Source organism: Balaenoptera ricei, chromosome 21 (genome assembly GCF_028023285.1).
Source record: "Balaenoptera ricei isolate mBalRic1 chromosome 21, mBalRic1.hap2, whole genome shotgun sequence".
Lineage (NCBI taxonomy): Eukaryota > Metazoa > Chordata > Mammalia > Artiodactyla > Balaenopteridae > Balaenoptera > Balaenoptera ricei.
Window position 1 is genome coordinate 10,982,213 of NC_082659.1, and position 16,731 is coordinate 10,998,943.

General features: G+C 48.2%; 1 protein-coding gene across 10 annotated transcripts in view; it reads right to left on the reverse strand.

The window, feature by feature from the left end:
• Nucleotides 1-377: 377 nt before the first annotated feature.
• DLGAP2 (DLG associated protein 2) overlaps nucleotides 378-16,731 on the reverse strand; it is a 726,244-nt gene continuing 709,890 nt past the window's right edge. For 9 of the 10 annotated variants that reach the window (XM_059909837.1, XM_059909832.1, XM_059909834.1 and 6 more), the window contains 3 exons: nucleotides 12,674-12,765; nucleotides 6,388-6,540; nucleotides 378-3,977 (listed from right to left, as the gene is read on the reverse strand). In XM_059909837.1, the coding sequence (XP_059765820.1) occupies nucleotides 3,759-3,977; nucleotides 6,388-6,540; nucleotides 12,674-12,765 (464 nt within the window). In that variant the 3' untranslated portion in view covers nucleotides 378-3,758. Of the gene's footprint in view, nucleotides 3,978-6,387; nucleotides 6,541-10,702; nucleotides 10,885-12,673; nucleotides 12,766-16,731 lie in introns of those variants that run through there. The other variant, XM_059909836.1, reaches the window with a different exon arrangement.

The window sequence follows — 16,731 nt, forward strand, 5'->3', positions numbered from 1 at the left end:
TGAACAAGTGATATTTGCCTTGTTTGGGTTTTGTTAAACTTTAGGACCCTGTTTATCATACTTGTGTTCTGATTTGGAAAGTTAAGTAGGGCCTTCAGCATGGCAACATCAACTTGTTGGCTGTGAGGAAAATGATTTCTAAAGGGGTACCTGGGTTATAACGGTTATGGGCTGTATCTTCAGGGAATACAAGTCTGTGATCACAGAGAACACGGCACTTTCCATCATAATGTTCCTAGAACATCGTGTATTATCATTTTCAACCATATTCTCAAATTTACATATAATCTTTTAGTAAAATTATATCCACGACGTGGTGAAACGATCACAGGATAGTTCTGTGTCTGTAGAAGTGACTGCAATAAGTTAGTGTGATGGACTAACACAAGTATTATAAACAGTTTTATTTTTCTTTACATGTACAATGTGTAAACATGGCTTATCGTCTGCATTTCATGATGGGATGTCACCATGAGAACGGATATATTGCACTTGGTCATGTCACACAAACGGGTACCATTTCATCAGACCCAGCCGCAAGCATCCCCCCTGCCCCCCGTCACACGACCTTCTTTGGAACAACGTGGACCAAACAGGGGTTCGTACACGTTCCCCACTTCACATCAACAACTGATGTCAAATTTAGTTGTAGGTGAATTTGCTAACCAAGGGATGGTTTAGGCCAAGACTTTGGGGGATTTTAAGATAAAAATGAGTCTACAAAACATAAAGAAAATTAATCCAAATCCAGTGAGTACTTTGGTTTAAGTCAGGATCAGGGAATCTGGGATCTAAAATCATTATTGTCTAATTTTATAACTTGTTGGTATATATTTTGTACAAGTTCAAGGAAATGAGATAACACCCATCAGCTTCCAGGTGAGGCACACGTGAGTAGGTTGGCAAGCACGTATGCAGTTTACATTTCCCCACGTGAAGGAGTACACACCGAGTTTTCTGTGGTTATTCCTAAAGAACTGTTTGTCTTAATAATACATCATGTTTAAAGTCTAAAATGCCAATGCTTGCAAATACATTTGTCTTTAACATAGTATACTGAATATAGGAAGAAGCATCAGTATTGTATACTACTCAGGATTTAGGTATTTATTTAGGTAGAAAAAAATGTTTAGAATACTCTGGGGGAAATAGGATTCATTTATAGAAGAATATTTCAGGGAATTTTTTTTTTTTTTTTTTTTGCATTTTTCAAGGATATACATTCGTACTGATTTTTGCTTCCAAATATATTTTAAGGCTGTTTGGTAAAATATATACCAGATATGAGGTTCCATTTACAGGGTTTTGTCCTTACAGGGAATTCTTAACTACTCAGCTTTAAAAAAGTAAAACTTTGAAGCTAAACATGCTTTAATATCATCTGTGCTCCTACGAACCCCATGCTTCGTGAAATGTAGAATATGAGGAAAAAAGAAAAGCTACAGGCGTTAAGGTGCGCCCCAGCTGTGCGAGGACCTCACCGAAGGCTCTCATACATTATCAGGCTGCGGGGAGAGCTGGGTGCGTCTTAAAGTGCGAGTCAAGGTAAGAAAACAAAGTGCTATGGGGCAGGGTCTGTGCTGCTGGGCTGGGGGCACAGCACCCCTGGGGCCGCAGGGGACCCGGCGTTCGGGCGGAAACGCCGCGTCACCTGCTTTTACCTGGAGTCACAGCGAGGACTCTAGTATGGGGTCAAATGGATAAATCCACAGGCGCTTCCTCTGAAGTGATGTCTGAACAGACACACACACCGTCGGATTGGAACAACGGTCACGGCATCTAAATTTCATGAGACGAATGGGAAACCTTCCGTTAGAGACCTTCCTATTTTTCTCTGGTGCCAATCAGAACCACGAAAACGAAGGACTTTTGCTGAAGTCCACAGCTGGAAATCACAATGTGCCCTTTTTCTTTTTGTCTGAAACAGGCAAGAAATATATTCTTGACTTTAGCCATACTGCATAGGACAAGAGAATTCTGGAAAAATACAAATGTAAACTACGTTTCTTCTTTACCATTTAAACTGAGAGATACTTACCACTTACATTCATGTTTCTTAAACTTTTTACAACATCACAACTGTCATTTTAAACAAGCAAACTTTTTTTTGTTTTGTTTTGTTTTTTAAGGATACCCTGGAAAGTCAACTGACAGAGCATTTGAGAATATATATACATCTATAAAAAAAAAAAAATCACATGGTGCATAAAGGGTGAAACTTAAAGACAGAACCATGTGTGACATTTTAAGTTACAAAGGAATAAAAAATAAATGACTCTTTTATCTGAGTGAGGACAACTCTTTGCCCTTTCTACTCCTGCTACAGAAGTGCCAGCCTTTCTTAAGACTCTGCTCTGTTTCCATCTGTCTCTCCCTGGGTGAATGAACATTCAGCTGACTTTCTGATTGTGTAGATGCTGCGCTGAATATCTGTGGCGGAGGGCAGACTTCTCACCCCCTAGGTTTCTGGAGAAGCACATGGCGGGGAGCTTGGTGGCTGGAGAGATGACTTCTCATCACCATAGACTTGGCACAGAGAACCACGTGAGGGGTCAGCTGGGTTCAGGGCACGGTGACCCCAGGCCATGGGTGGGGTCTTTCTTTCCTGCACTCAAGCTGTAGCACCTTCCTCTTGGGTGTCTAATGCCTCGAGTGAGTGGTGAGATGCACCCATTCATAGTTTTTTTGTTATTCTTGCCTCTAATATCACACAATTTATAAAAATATAAATAACAAGGTGTGAACTGGGTTCCATCTCGAGAGGTGTCCCGCGTCCCCCTCTGAGAGCAGAGTGGGCAGGTCAGGTGTCCCGCGTCCCCCTCTGAGAACAGAGTGGGCAGGTCAGGTGTCCCGCGTCCCCCTCTGAGAGCAGAGTGGGCAGGTCAGGTGTCCCGCGTCCCCCTCTGAGAGCAGAGTGGGCAGGTCAGGTGTCCCGCGTCCCCCTCTGAGAGCAGAGTGGGCAGGTCAGGTGTCCCGCGTCCCCCTCTGAGAGCAGAGTGGGCAGGTCAGGTGTCCCGCGTCCCCCTCTGAGAGCAGAGTGGGCAGGTCAGGTGTCCCGCGTCCCCTCTGAGAGCAGGGTGGGCAGGTCAGGTGTCCCGCGTCCCCTCTGAGAGCAGAGTGGGCAGGTCAGGTGTCCCGCGTCCCCTCTGAGAGCAGGGTGGGCAGGTCAGGTGTCCCGCGTCCCCTCTGAGAGCAGAGTGGGCAGGTCAGGTGTCCCGCGTCCCCCTCTGAGAGCAGGGTGGGCAGGTCAGGTGTCCCGCGTCCCCTCTGAGAGCAGGGTGGGCAGGTCAGGTGTCCCGCGTCCCCTCTGAGAGCAGAGTGGGCAGGTCAGGTGTCCCGCGTCCCCTCTGAGAGCAGGGTGGGCAGGTCAGGTGTCCCGCGTCCCCTCTGAGAGCAGGGTGGGCAGGTCAGGTGTCCCCGTGCCCTCTGAGAGCAGGGTGGGCAGGTCAGGTGTCCCGCGTCCCCTCTGAGAGCAGGGTGGGCAGGTCAGGTGTCCCGCGTCCCCTCTGAGAGCAGGGTGGGCAGGTCAGGTGTCCCCGTGCCTCTCCGTCCCTGCTGACGGGAAGCTAGGCCATCCGGGGAGAAGTCGTCGTGGCCGTGAGCTCGCAAACCGTGGACGTCAGGGTGTTCCAGGGTGTTTATGGCACAAACACAACAGCTGGGGCGAGCTCGCTGGAGGAGTGACACAGGAGTGACCAGGGATGCGATGCATGGCACGGGTGATGGGGAGAAGGGGCGGGAGGGGCGGGCCCGGAGCCCTAGAGCCGGGTCTGGGCCTCGGGGATGTAGATCTCGATGCTGTCGGCCCGCTCGCTGGCCGAGCTCTGGCGGAAGGACGCTGCCCTCTTGGCCGCCGCCAGACGCCTCCGGGCCTCCTGGCGCTGTCTGTCCGGCAGGTCCAGAGACTTCTCTCTGGTGATGGTAAGTTTCCCTTTGGGGGGCTTCTTTGGTATTGGAGGGGGGACCTTTCTTTCCTCCTGAAAAGCATCACAAGTCAAAATTGGGGGAGTCAGAGGAGCCCGGCCGTCCCCCCCGCTCACAGCCCCGCGCCCACCCGATGCCGGCGTGACCCTGCCCGGGGTGGGCCTGCTGCGCCTGCCCCCAGATCCCCCGGGGGAAGTGTTTACACACGAGGACATCCATCCTGCACTTGCGCGTGGGACGCCGCCCTAGTCTTAAAGTTATTTTGACCCTGTTGCTGGGTGAACACTTGGCAAGCGCTCACAGTTCTTGAGTTTCCCAGGGGTCTCGGAGGATGCCGCTTGACAGCCCTGTCCTACGCGACAGTCTTTTCAACAAGACTCCAAGGTCCAAGGACATGGAAACCTTCTCGCAGGGTGTCCCAGGGAACCGATGCCCAAATTCTCTACTATGGGCCTTAAGCCCTTTGACATGAACTACATATGATGTTCCGCTTACTTGGTAAAAGGATGCAAATTAACTATTTCTGACCCTTAGCTCGTGTTCTCAAACAAGTCACCCCAAGATACGTGTATGCCTCTTCCAGAAAGAGAAATGGCACAATTCTGCAGCAAAGCAACACACAATGCTTGCAAGGGTCCTGGGGGAAGGTCTGTGTCCCACACTGTGTTCTCTATTTGCTGTGGCCCCTCGCTAACAAGGCTGGACCTTCCCAGTGGATGGAGGGCGGGAACTCAGCAACCAGTATCCTTGTCAGGAAAGGGGGTGTTACATACGGGGCCCAGATGCTGCCTTTTCTGAGAAGATAGTTGTTGAGGGGGGCACCCACTCCTCTGTCTCTTTCCCTCCAGCCTCCGAAAGAATCCGAAGGGCACCAGATGGGCCCGGGCTTGGACACTAGCGCAGGTTCAGGTGAACACATGGCAGAATCCTGATGTTGTGTGCTGCTGGTTTTGGCAGGAAGATCGTTTTGGTGTCTGAAACTTTGTTCCCATGACTTATTTTAAAATGACTTGGACCAGAAGCAACGTCCCTCCTGGCTTTTTTGGCAGGGGTACAATCAGGGGTAATTAATTTGTGAAGACTTCCAGCTATTTCAAAATTTAACTCCTGCCTTAAGTGCTTGACTGTGATTATCTATCTCTCTCCTCTCCTTTCGCAGCCTCTGAAAGATGGGACTGTAAGAAATCAACCATTCTTGTGAGTCTCCGTTTTCAAGAGGCTTACAGGCGTCCTGCAGTGGAAGGGGTGGGGGGCAGGTGGCCGAGCAGATCTATGAGGCAGAGGGTCAGGACTTGTGTCCCGAGTGCAGGACACGGAGCCTTGGCCGTGCTCAAGGGCTGCTCGCCTTCTGGACGGGGTGCTGTACCCTCAGCAGGAACCGTGTTCATTTTGAGGGCTACTCTCTGTGTACAGTTGAGGTGGAAGGGATTATATTAGCTGTCAATTACCGGAGAATGAAAAATAGGGAGGATTTTTGCACATCATCAGACTAGTTTAATAAGTTGTATTTTTAGTGATTTCTTCGAAGAACTTTTTTATTTGGAATCATTACTTATGATTTCCTTCACTTCAAAACCAAACCATAGATTTCCTGGACTTGCTTATGTACAACCTGGTGGTTGGCAGGCCCCTCGGCCCCGTTATCTGCGGTGAGGACTTTGTCAGCCGCCCGCAATGGAGCGATGGCCTCCAGCCTGGAGCCCCACAACGATGGTGGGCAGCACGTTTCTGGGAAAATGGATGACGATGATGATTCTTTCATTCTAACTATCTAGATATACACCCTGAACTACATATTAAGCACCACTGTCCCAAAGTATGTTGGATTAATTTTCTTTATCATTTTAATTGATAATGTCTGTCCAGAAAAATCAGATTATGATTATGTAGAACTTCTCTAAAATGTGTTAGGAAGTCAATGTCTTTATAGCTAATTCACACTTATCTATTAGCCCCAGTAAAGATGATCTCTAAAGGGAAGAGGTGAAACCATAGGTTCAAACTTAATGGACATTTTCCGCCTATTTCAGGGCCAGGAAGTTTACATCCTCAAATTGTTCAGGCAAGTTTAAAGTGTTCCTTGTCTTCAACTGCAGATGCGCAACTGGAAAGTTATCTCCACAGGAGGCATTGTAACTGAACTGAAACTTCCCCGGTGGGAAACCATCTCAGTACAGTACAAACAGAGGTTTGACGGCGATAACGCAGAGGACAGACCCTACCGGAAACCAGACTGCGGCAGACAACGTGATTTTTGTTGGTGTCTTCCGGGAATTGTCAGCAAGAAAGGGACTCACTACGCATGCTGACGACTTTAGCTCCACCCCGATCACACACACATGGGTTTATCCCTGAAAATCGGATCCCGTACTGTTAATCAAAGACCAAGACACACATAATAACGTGGCATTTGGAGCAGGAGGCCTGGACGCCGGGAGGTGGCAGTGGCAGGTGGGGGGTTACCTTCCTCTCCGGGGACGCCACCTCTTTCCAGTCGCTGAGCTTCAGCTGGTGCAGCTCGTCGAACTTCATGCTGACGTCCTGGACGGACAGCTGCAGCATGTCCCAGTACCCGGCCAGGTCCTGCGAGGTGGGCCTGGGCATGGCGCTGGGGTCCTGCCGACACACATGCGCAGTTAGAGCTGCCGAGACCTCGGGGGGCAGGGGCGGGGCTGCTCTTCCCAAGGAAGAGGGTTAGGGAGAAGCCCCATGAGTTCAGAATCGGGTGCGGATATTCCCGAGGGCCCACGAGGATTCAGGAACAGTTCCCTTAAGTATTTGCTGACAGTTAAAAAGTCTGAAAAGGCTACATTCTGTATGATTCCAACTCTAGGACCTGCTGGAAAAGGCAAAACTATGGAGATAGTACAAGACCAGTGGCCATGGGGGTTGAGGGGAGGAGGGGAGAACAGGCAGAGCACCGCGGATTTTTAGGGCAGTGAACCTACTCTGTGGGGTGCTGTAATGGTGGATAGTGTCATGATCACTTCGTCCAAACCCATAGAATGTCCAACACCGAGAGTGAGCCCTGATGAGAACCACGGACTCTGGGTGGTGACGTGTCACTGGAGGTCCATCAGTTGTAATAAAGTACCACCTGGTGGGGGTGCTGATGGTGGGGAAGCTGTGGTGTGTGTGGGCAGGGGGGTGTATGGGATTTTTCTCTGTATTTTTCTGTATTTTCACTCAATTCTGTTGTGAACCTAAAACTGCTCTAAAAAATAAAGTCTATTAACCTGATTAAGAAAATGGACAGAGGATCTGTCTTCCAAGGAAGACATACAGATGGCCAACAGGTGCATGAAAAGATGCCCAACATCACTAATCATCAGGGAAATGCAAACTGAAACCGTAATGAGATGTCACCTCACACCTGTCAGAATGGCTACCAACAAAAAGACAAGAGATAACAAGGTTAGTGAGGACGTGGAGAAAAGGAAACCCTCGTGCGCCACTGGTGGAAATGTAAATTTGTGCAGCCGTGATGGAAAACAGTATGGAGTTTCCTCAAAAAATTAAAAATAGAACTAGCACACAATCCAGCAGTTCCACGTCTGGGTATTATGTGAAGAAAACAAGAACACTAATTCAAAAAGATATATGCACCCCAACGTTCATAGCAGCATTATTTATCAATACGATAGCCAAGACGTGGAAACAACCTAAATGTCCATCAACAGGTGAATGGATAAAGAAGATATATATATATATATATATATATATATATATATATATATATATATATATATATATATATATATATATATATATACATACACACACAGTGGAATACTACTCAGCTATAAAAAAGAATGAAATCTTGCCATTTGAAACAACATGTAAGTCAGACAGAAAAAGAAAGATACTGTATGATTTAACTGATACGTGGAATCTAAAAATCAAAATGAGTGAACAAAAATCAAAATGAGTGAAATAGAGTCATAGATACAGAGAAGAAACGGCTGGTTGCAGAGGGAAGGGGGTGGGGGGAAGAGAGAAATAGGTGAGGGAGATTAAGGGCTACAGGCTTCCAGTTGCAAAATAAATGAAGTGTACAGTGTGGGGAATATAGTCAATAATTATGTAATACCTTTGTGTGGTGACATATCGTAACTAGACTTACTGTGGTGATCAGCTTGAAACATCAAATCACTATGTTGTGTAACAGGAACTAACAGTGTTGTAGGTCAGTTGTATTTCAAAAACAAACAAACAAAGAAACAAACTCTTAGAAAAAGAGATGAGACTTGTGGTTACTGGAGATGGGGTGGGGAGTGGCGGAAGGGGGTCAAAAGGTACAAACCTCCAGTTACAGGATAAACAGGTGCTAGGGATGCGACACCCAACATGATAAATACCACCAACACTGGTGTGTGTTACACAGGTAAGCTGTTAAGACAGTAAATCCTAGAAGTTCTCATCGCAAGGAAAAATATTTTTTCTATTTCTTTACCTTTGTACCCATAGGAGATGATGGATGTTCACTAAGCTTATAGTGATAATTATTTCATGATGTATGTAAGTCACATCATTATGTGGTACCCCTTACATTTATTCAGTACTGTATGTTAATTATATCACAACACAACTGGAGGAAATGGGACGAAGAAAAATAAAGTCTACTGAAGAATACACGTGTAGTTACATTCCTTCGCTGTTTCATTTTGAAAACGCTTTCTTGGAACCTGGGGATGGCGGCACATGTTAAGTCTCCAGCCGCTTGACAGTTGGTGCGGCAGCAGGCCCCATGGTTCTGGTCGCCTGTGGGGTTCCTGGGAAGCTGGTGCCCGGGGAGGGTCTGCAGTGGTGCTGGTGGTCATGGGCGCTGGGGAGATGGGCCTGGAGCCACGGCCGTTTCTGTTTGTTCTCTGAGTGGCCTCAGCCCTGCTTCTGAAGGTCAGGGACGCCCTACGAATGTACCATGTATATTTCGTCGCTCCCACGCGGAGGGAGGGCAGGCACGTTGATCTCCTGAAGGGACAGAACTGTCTCGGGGACAGGTCCCCGCCCTTGGAGGGTGCAGGTGATACCACGGAGCGGCACACGGGCAGCCAAGGGCGCATGTGTGGGTTTGCTTCTGCACACGGCGCCTGATGTATGTGTAGTTTCAATGAGTTTTCTCTACTTAAAGCTGGTGACTCCACAAGAGCAGAGGGCCAGCGGCCTGGCCACGCCCCCGGCGCCCAGCGCTGGCTGGTGACCGCAGCCCCGAGTTCCCCGGGCTGCGTGACCTGCCTGCAGGCACCTGAGTTTGCCACCCTCGGGTTAAGGGTGTGGATTTTTCTGGGTGTGGTTCCCTTGATTCAGTGTGGGGCTATCTCAGGTTAAACAGACAGAGAAATTTCTGATAGGTAAACATTTATCTGAATTTGCTTAAAATGTGCCATTTCCGGCTTGTTCATAAGTCCTTCCCATGAAGCACATCAAGAACGTCTATTTAGTTGGGTTTAAACTTCCTTTAACCTTTGTGTTAGTCCATCTGGGCTGAGAGAACAAGAAAACCACAGACTGGGGGCTTATGAACAGCACAGTCTACTTCTTCCAGTGCTGGAGGCTGGACGTCCAAGGTCAAGGTGCTGGCAGATCCTGTGTCGGGTGAGGACCCCCTTCCTGGTTCACATACGGCGTCTTCTCTCTTGTGTCCTCACGTGGAGGAAGGGCTGGGGGCTCTCTGGGGTCTCTGTTATGAAGGCACTGATCCCAGCATGGGGGCCCCACCCTCATGACCTCATCATGTGAATGTTGGGGGACACAGACATTCAGTCCTGGTTCCACATCCACATCCACAAGGTCACTCTTTGAGCCCCATCCGTTCTGCCGACGCAGCCAGATGGCAGCTGTGCTGACCTGAGGGCAGAAGGTAAGAACCACTGTCCAAACGACTTGCACAAAATTCCTTCATTTTCTCCTCCTCCGACTGGAGTGAAAGTTGCAACCCGGGGCCATTGTCTGCGGTTTGAAGCCCGTTCTCCATTGAGCCACCAGGAGGCGACCTGGGCATGTGGATCGAGGAGCGCAGTGGGCAGATGCAGGGTCAGGTGCAGTGTCAGGGGCAGGTGCAGGGTCAGGGGCAGGGTCAGGGACAGGTTCAGGTTCAGGGGCAGGGGCAGGGTCAGGTGCAGGGTCAGGGGCAGGGTCAGGGTCAGGGGCGGGTTCACGGGCAGGGGCAAGGTCAGGTGCAGGGTCAGGGTCAGGGGAAGGTTCAGGTGCAGGGTCAGGGGCAGGTGCAGGTTCAGGTGCAAGGTCAGGTGCAGGCTCAGGGGCAGGGGCAGGAAGGTTCATCCAGTCGCCTGGGTTGTCATGTACTTGCCTGTCTGAGCTCAGCCACTGCTTGTGAAGAAAAGCAGAGCGAAGGTCTTGCCTCCGGGGACGTGTTCTGCAGGTGACGGGGACGCACGGGGGCTCCCTGGACAGTCAGGGCTGGGGGGGGGGGACTCCTCCCCCCAAAGGCGGGTCCTCAGCTGCTCTTCTGGAAGATGACACAAGTACAACGTCCTCTCCCGCAGGTGCAGGCGTGACGGGGCCTGAACGTGTCCGAGGGATGGAACGGGTCCCCAGCTGGGACTTCGGGCCCTGGTCCTGCCCCACGGCTGTGCTGAGGCTCATGTCGCCCGAGAGTGGACTCTGTGGTCACCTGCCCTCCCCGCTGGGCCGGCGAAACCTTTGTCCTCTGGTCTCCCAGGGAGCAGAGGCCGTGGCGTCGGTGGAACTGGGCACGGCCAGGGTCTGGCTTTGTGCAGGAGATGGCTGCATCCGCGTCCACTGGACATTCAGACGCCCGATCTGCTTGTAAACCTCATTTTTTCATGTCAGTGGTGAGCCAGGCCGGACCCCTCCCCCAGCAACGTGTACAGAGCCATCCGTCCTTGCTAACCGCAGGCCGTGGGATCCAGGTGGGACGTGGGCTCTGAGGCTCCATGTTCCGGAACATTCTCTGGGAGCTGTGTGTCCTGAGAAGGGCTGAGAAGAGACCGTGGGTCGTGTTCAAGTGCACTGTTAGACCGGCCGGTCTGAGCGTGACTCCATTTCTCCCTGCTCTGGGGTGCTGAGCCGCTGGCCCGAGAGGTACCGGTATCGACCCGCCAGCTTCAAGGGCGGGTCCTGCCCGGTGTCGTCCATCCTAAACAGCTGGTGGGCTCTTGATGTATCTCCTGGGGCCACTTTTTGACTGAAAACTAGTCACCGGCCTAAAGCTGCAAAGTGTGGGCAGTGTGGCTTTGCTGAGCAAGGCCCCTGCTCGTACTGTCAGCATTTCAGCATTTCTGCTGACAGGCCTGCTTAGGGCCCCAACCTGACCTCCTCCAACAAATGCTCCAGACTTTTTTGGTCTAATCCAGACGGAGGTCAAAAGAAAAGGAAGCCGTCACGCCAGACTTTTTAAGGTTAACACAAAACGCAATCTGACATGTATAAGACGGATCAAAACTATTAGGGTGGATAATTTTTAAGTGTAATATCAGCTGCTTCTGGCAGAGAAGACATGCAGATTTTATAAGCTTGAATAATGTGCCTCTGCTGAGTGTAGGGTCCTGAAGATGGGGACCCTCCCCACCAGACTCGGTGGAATACGGACCATTCTCTCCAATGGCCTAAATCAATTCCTTAAAGATAATCATTAAATACACACGACGGAGGACGCTAGAACATGCCCAGTAAACATGATAACTGAATGTTTCCACAGCTGTATGTTTCTTTCAGGGACTCTAAACCTGCCTGTTTCCCCTTTTAAATGTTGATTATAACTTCACGTCATAGGCAACCAGGCGGTAACTCTTTAAATTTCATGATGAACTTGAATGGGGTTAATTGGAAAATATCAGAGAAAACATACTTTTTAATGATCCTGATTAAAAGGGATAAATTGGCAACTCTGACGTGCTACGCTGCCTTTGATGTGGAAGAACATTCTGTAAATCCACACGCCTCCTTGTAAATTTAAAAACAGAACAAAACAAAATCAAATCACCTTGAACCATTGCTATGGGAGACCTTGCAGAGACCTACTTGTGTTTTAATGAAAATGTTTGGTCTGAAAGAAGTCAGTGTATGGATTATAAATAAAAGAACCTGTAAAGTAATGTGATTACTGTTTGGTTATTTCTCCAAATAATATCAGGTGAATATTTTCTTTAGTCAGATAAGGAAAAGTGTGTGTATAACAATATATATTTATATTTATTTATACATAGTATAGTATACATATAAGTATACATATAGGTAAGAGTGTCCCCTTGATTTTCAGGAAGATCAGAACCAAGTTTCATGCCAACCATATTACCTAATTTAGTCCATGGTATTTCTGTTCACTCCTGACTGTAACATATAAAGCGCAAATTATCTCTAAAATCTCTTCCTAATCTCTTGCACTGTGGTTGTTTACATGTTTCTCTTCAAGCCACCTCCTAGCACCGTCCTCACTGTGACATCCGTCGTGACAGTGATTTACGCTTCCCCTCCTTCCTGAGGTCCCCTGGGGGACAGCCGGGTGGCAGAGGACACCGCTCACGCTGGGGAAACACCTGTCTCCTTCCCACCCCTGCCCCTCCCCTGCCCATACCCTCGCGGCCTCTCTGCTTTGGCTGCACTTTTAAATCACACCCCCCCCCCAAAAGCTGGGAGTGTCCCCCCACTCATTCACCAGGCTGCACATGTGCAGGGGTCTTTTAACAGGCAGGAAGGCAGTGAGCACAGAAAGAACGGACGTTCAGCTTGGTTACAAGGGGCCGAGGTTACCTGAGGATCCACTTACCATGTTCTGTTGGCAAAGCCAGTAAAACTGCTGGAATTTCTGCGACATCAGAAGCTGGGCGCTCCCAACAGCACTCCTGATTTTCCCGAGAACTGTTTAAAAAAAAAGAAAAAACAGGTTTAAAACTGGGTCCATTAAAAAACAAAAGCAAAAGCATCACACAAAGGGGATATGACCCAAAGAGCAAAAGCTATTATTCTATCATCTCTGTTACTGGAGGTGAAACCGCTGAATTTATTATGGCCACGGGCTGAACTGTCTTTCCGTCTGCTCCATTCCTGAGCATGAAGGAAATTCAAAGACGACCAAATGCCAGCTACTAGGATACTTCAGTGTTGGGGGAAATTTAGCTTGGAAAGCTACTGCTAACACCACCAAGCCCTTCGGGGGTCAGCAGGGTGACCAGTTCCCCCGACCTGCTCACATCACCATCCGCTGACCCGTGGAAGCGTCACATTCAGTGGTAGTGGGAACATCCCGCTTTGGGGTACCCTGTGGGCTAGCTCACCAGCGCTTTCAGGGCATAGGAAGTGTCAGTTTAATACAGAAATGATTTGTAAGTTGTAAGACTTTAATCAAATAGCACTTAGAAAATGTAAATAATATAGTTTTGTCAGTGGAAAGGATTTAACCAATTACCCGATAGCTGTGACAACTTTGGGATTTGCACTGGGCAGATAAAAGACTTTGGGCATGAAATTTCTGGGAAAAACCCACACCTGCTGCCTCCAGGGGCCTCCATACTTCCCATCTTTCTGCCCCAATCCTTCCTTAGTCTGTGTAAACGTCGTCATTATTTTGGAAATAATAGCTTTGGTGGATCCCAGCTCCCATGATTCTCAAAAGCATGTAGGAATCTGTAGGAAAACATTTCTGGCGACTACACCCAGGCCCACTTATCTCTGACGTTTTGTCTAAAAGCAACAACTCCCAGCTATTTCACTGAGCTTACACGGCATCTTCCTCTGATGGCCAGAGCATCTTCTCTTCTGGGTCCCCCTCGAGACTCTGTGCAGGACACAGATAACAACCAGCCACACGGACCCCCTGAAACTCAAAGTCGGGCCAGTTTGCTAGTCTGGCCATTCCCTCAGGCTTTCAAGAGAGCAGGGCAAGCTTGTCTCCAGTGCCCTGCGGGCAAGCCTTCAGGAAAGGGAGGGTTTTAGCCTGGAGGTTCGTCCGTCATGAAGCAGAGACAGAGCCATCACCACTAACAGGCTATTTAAGTACTTACTCTGGACAGAATGCTTACGTCCTTGAGGTTTTATCTGGAGAAGAGCCCACAAAGGCCAGCCCCATTAGCACGTGAGTCACCTGGGGGTCTGGTTACAGGCAGATTCTGACTCAGGGGGTCTGGGGTGGTGCCTGAGACCTGGCATTTCCACAGAGGTGTAGCCTGAGTCCAGAGAAGTAAACTCAATTTCGTTACCTTTCTCCCCAATTTCCCAAACATCAGTAATTTTGACAGGCAGCCTTCAATAAAATGACTTGAGACATTTAACGTGCGTTAGAAACTGGCATCATGGCCTTCCCTGGTGGCGCAGTGGTTACGAATCCGCCTGCCAATGAAGGGGACACGGGTTCGAGCCCTGGTCCAGGAAGATCCCACATGCCGCGGGGCAACTAAGCCCGTGAGCCACAACTACTGAAGCCCGCGCACCCTAGAGCCCGTGCTCCACAATAAGAGAAGCCACCGCAATGAGAAGCCTGCGCACCGCAACGAAGAGTAGCCCCTGCTCACCGCAACTAGAGAAAGCCCGCGCGCAGCAATGAAGACCCAACACAGCCAAAAATAAAAGAAAATAAAAAAAAAAAAAAAGAAACTGGCATCAAAGACTGATCCCTGAGCCTGGCCACACAGCTGCTGAGACCCTGTTCCTTGGCCTGCCTCGAAGGGAACGGAGTCACAGACACCGTTGGGAAGGGCCTCGATACCACGTAACCAAGTGTCACATGTTGGAACTGATGTCCCAGAAATAAACCCATTGCTGTGAGGGGTGCTGAAGACACATCCTACTGCAACAGAAATCAGCCACACGACAGAAGGGATAGCACAGCCTTCATTTGTACAGGGTGAGGCTCTGGCCCTACAGACAACGTGTTCGGAACATGATGCTCTCCTGGGTAAGTTAATGGCCTGAAACACTTCTTAGTTTGCCTGTGTTTTCTTACTTGTCCAGATTGTTGTTCCCCAAAGTCTTATTATGGCAAATTTCACATGCAGAAAACTTGAAAGAAAGTATCACAAGCACCTCCACCCCATCCCTTAGAATCACCAATCTCGGAGCGCGTTTATTTTCCTGACCCACTTGGATAAGCTGTGGCCAGAGCCCCATCCGTCATCATCCTGTACGACCACAGCGCCATGACCGCTCCTAAGAAATGAAGAGTTCCCTAATATCATCCAATTCTAGCTTGTTCCTAAAATATGAAGAAGAGTTAAAAATGTAACTTTTAATACAAGTGAGTTAGCTGGATAACACTCTGGCATCCTTTCAGACTTAAAAAAAATGTTGTCTTGTCAGCATCTTGACACTTGGGCCCTCGTGTCTCCTACCAATCCACTGCGAGAGGGGCTTACTCCCCCAGACCCTTGATCCCGCCCACCTCCTCTGTCTGCTTTGCCTGCAGCCTGGCAGGAGGGCAGTGGGGTTGGAGCACCTCCTGGAAGGGCCAAAAACACTTCCTACTTTGTTCCCAGTTTGATTCCCCAAACTGAATATGTTTCTGCAGCTCTGGTCTCACTGTTGCTGAGTGGAAGAGTTAGTTTTGTTTTTGAAAAGTTGAATTTTCACTTGTAAACCCCTATAACTTGCATGACTGATGAAAACCTTTCAAGAGACTTGTTTTAACCAAGCTGTCACTGCAGGAATATATAGAAGTGACTCATGTATAAGTGCACTTCTTTTCACTGACTCTATGCTTCCTGAAATGGTATTTATTTATTTATTGTTAATTTCTCTAAGCCTCAGGTTTTTTTAAAATTTAATTTATTTTTTTATACAGCAGGTTCTTATTAGCTATCCATTTTATACATATTAGTGTATATATGTCAATCCCAATTTAAAAAGTCAATCAGTTTTACCCATTTTGAGGTTTTAATCCCTAATTTTCATATTCTTCTTAAAACGTACTTCAACGGAAGTGTTAATATAAAGTACTTCAGGGGCTTCCCTGGTGGCGCAGTGGTTGAGAATCTGCCTGCCAATGCAGGGGACACGGGTTCGAGACCTGGTCTGGGAAGATCTCACATGCCGCGGAGCAACTAGGCCCATGAGCCACAACTACTGAGCCTGTGCTCCGCAACAAGAGAGGCCGCGATAGCTAGAGGCCCACGCACCGCGATGAAGAGTGGGCCCTGCTTGCCACAACTAGAGAAAGCCCTCGCACAGAAACGAAGACCCAACACAGCCAAAAAAAAAAAAAAAAAAAAAAAAAAAAAGAATCCTCAATGTCTGATCATTGTTTTTTTTTAAAAAAAAAAAGTACTTCAGTTTATCATCTTTAGCACAACATGGATAGGTGGGTGATATCTGGGTGTTGATTTAATGCAGTGGAGACTTATTATAAAGGGTATAAATTGATTATTGCTAGAGAGAGATAATGACTGTCAGAGTGTAGCTAATGACCTGATTGCGAATGGCAGGAGAATTTGCTGCTCAGTGAATGGGGATGATACTATCTGATACCTATAATGTAAATAGCTTCCTATAATTGCAAAGAATTTGAAGCGAAAATTCAGCTTATTCTTTTCCACTATCCTTCCCTAATTTTGTCATAGTTTAGACACTTTCTTTCAAGAGCTACAGATTAGGACGTATGCTCATCAGAATGCAAACGTACAAAGAACCTGAGACAACCCTGGCCTTTGATGTACAAAGAAATTTGATTAACTGACTTGCCCCTTTAATTTATTTTTCATGCGTGTTCTACAATTTTCAATTCTATCTAAATTTGCTATGAAGTGCCAGGACAACATTTACACTATTCTTTTCTTTCATAATTTGAGGTGGGTTTTTCTAAAATTTGCAGACAGTTTGAAATGATCATTTGAAGAT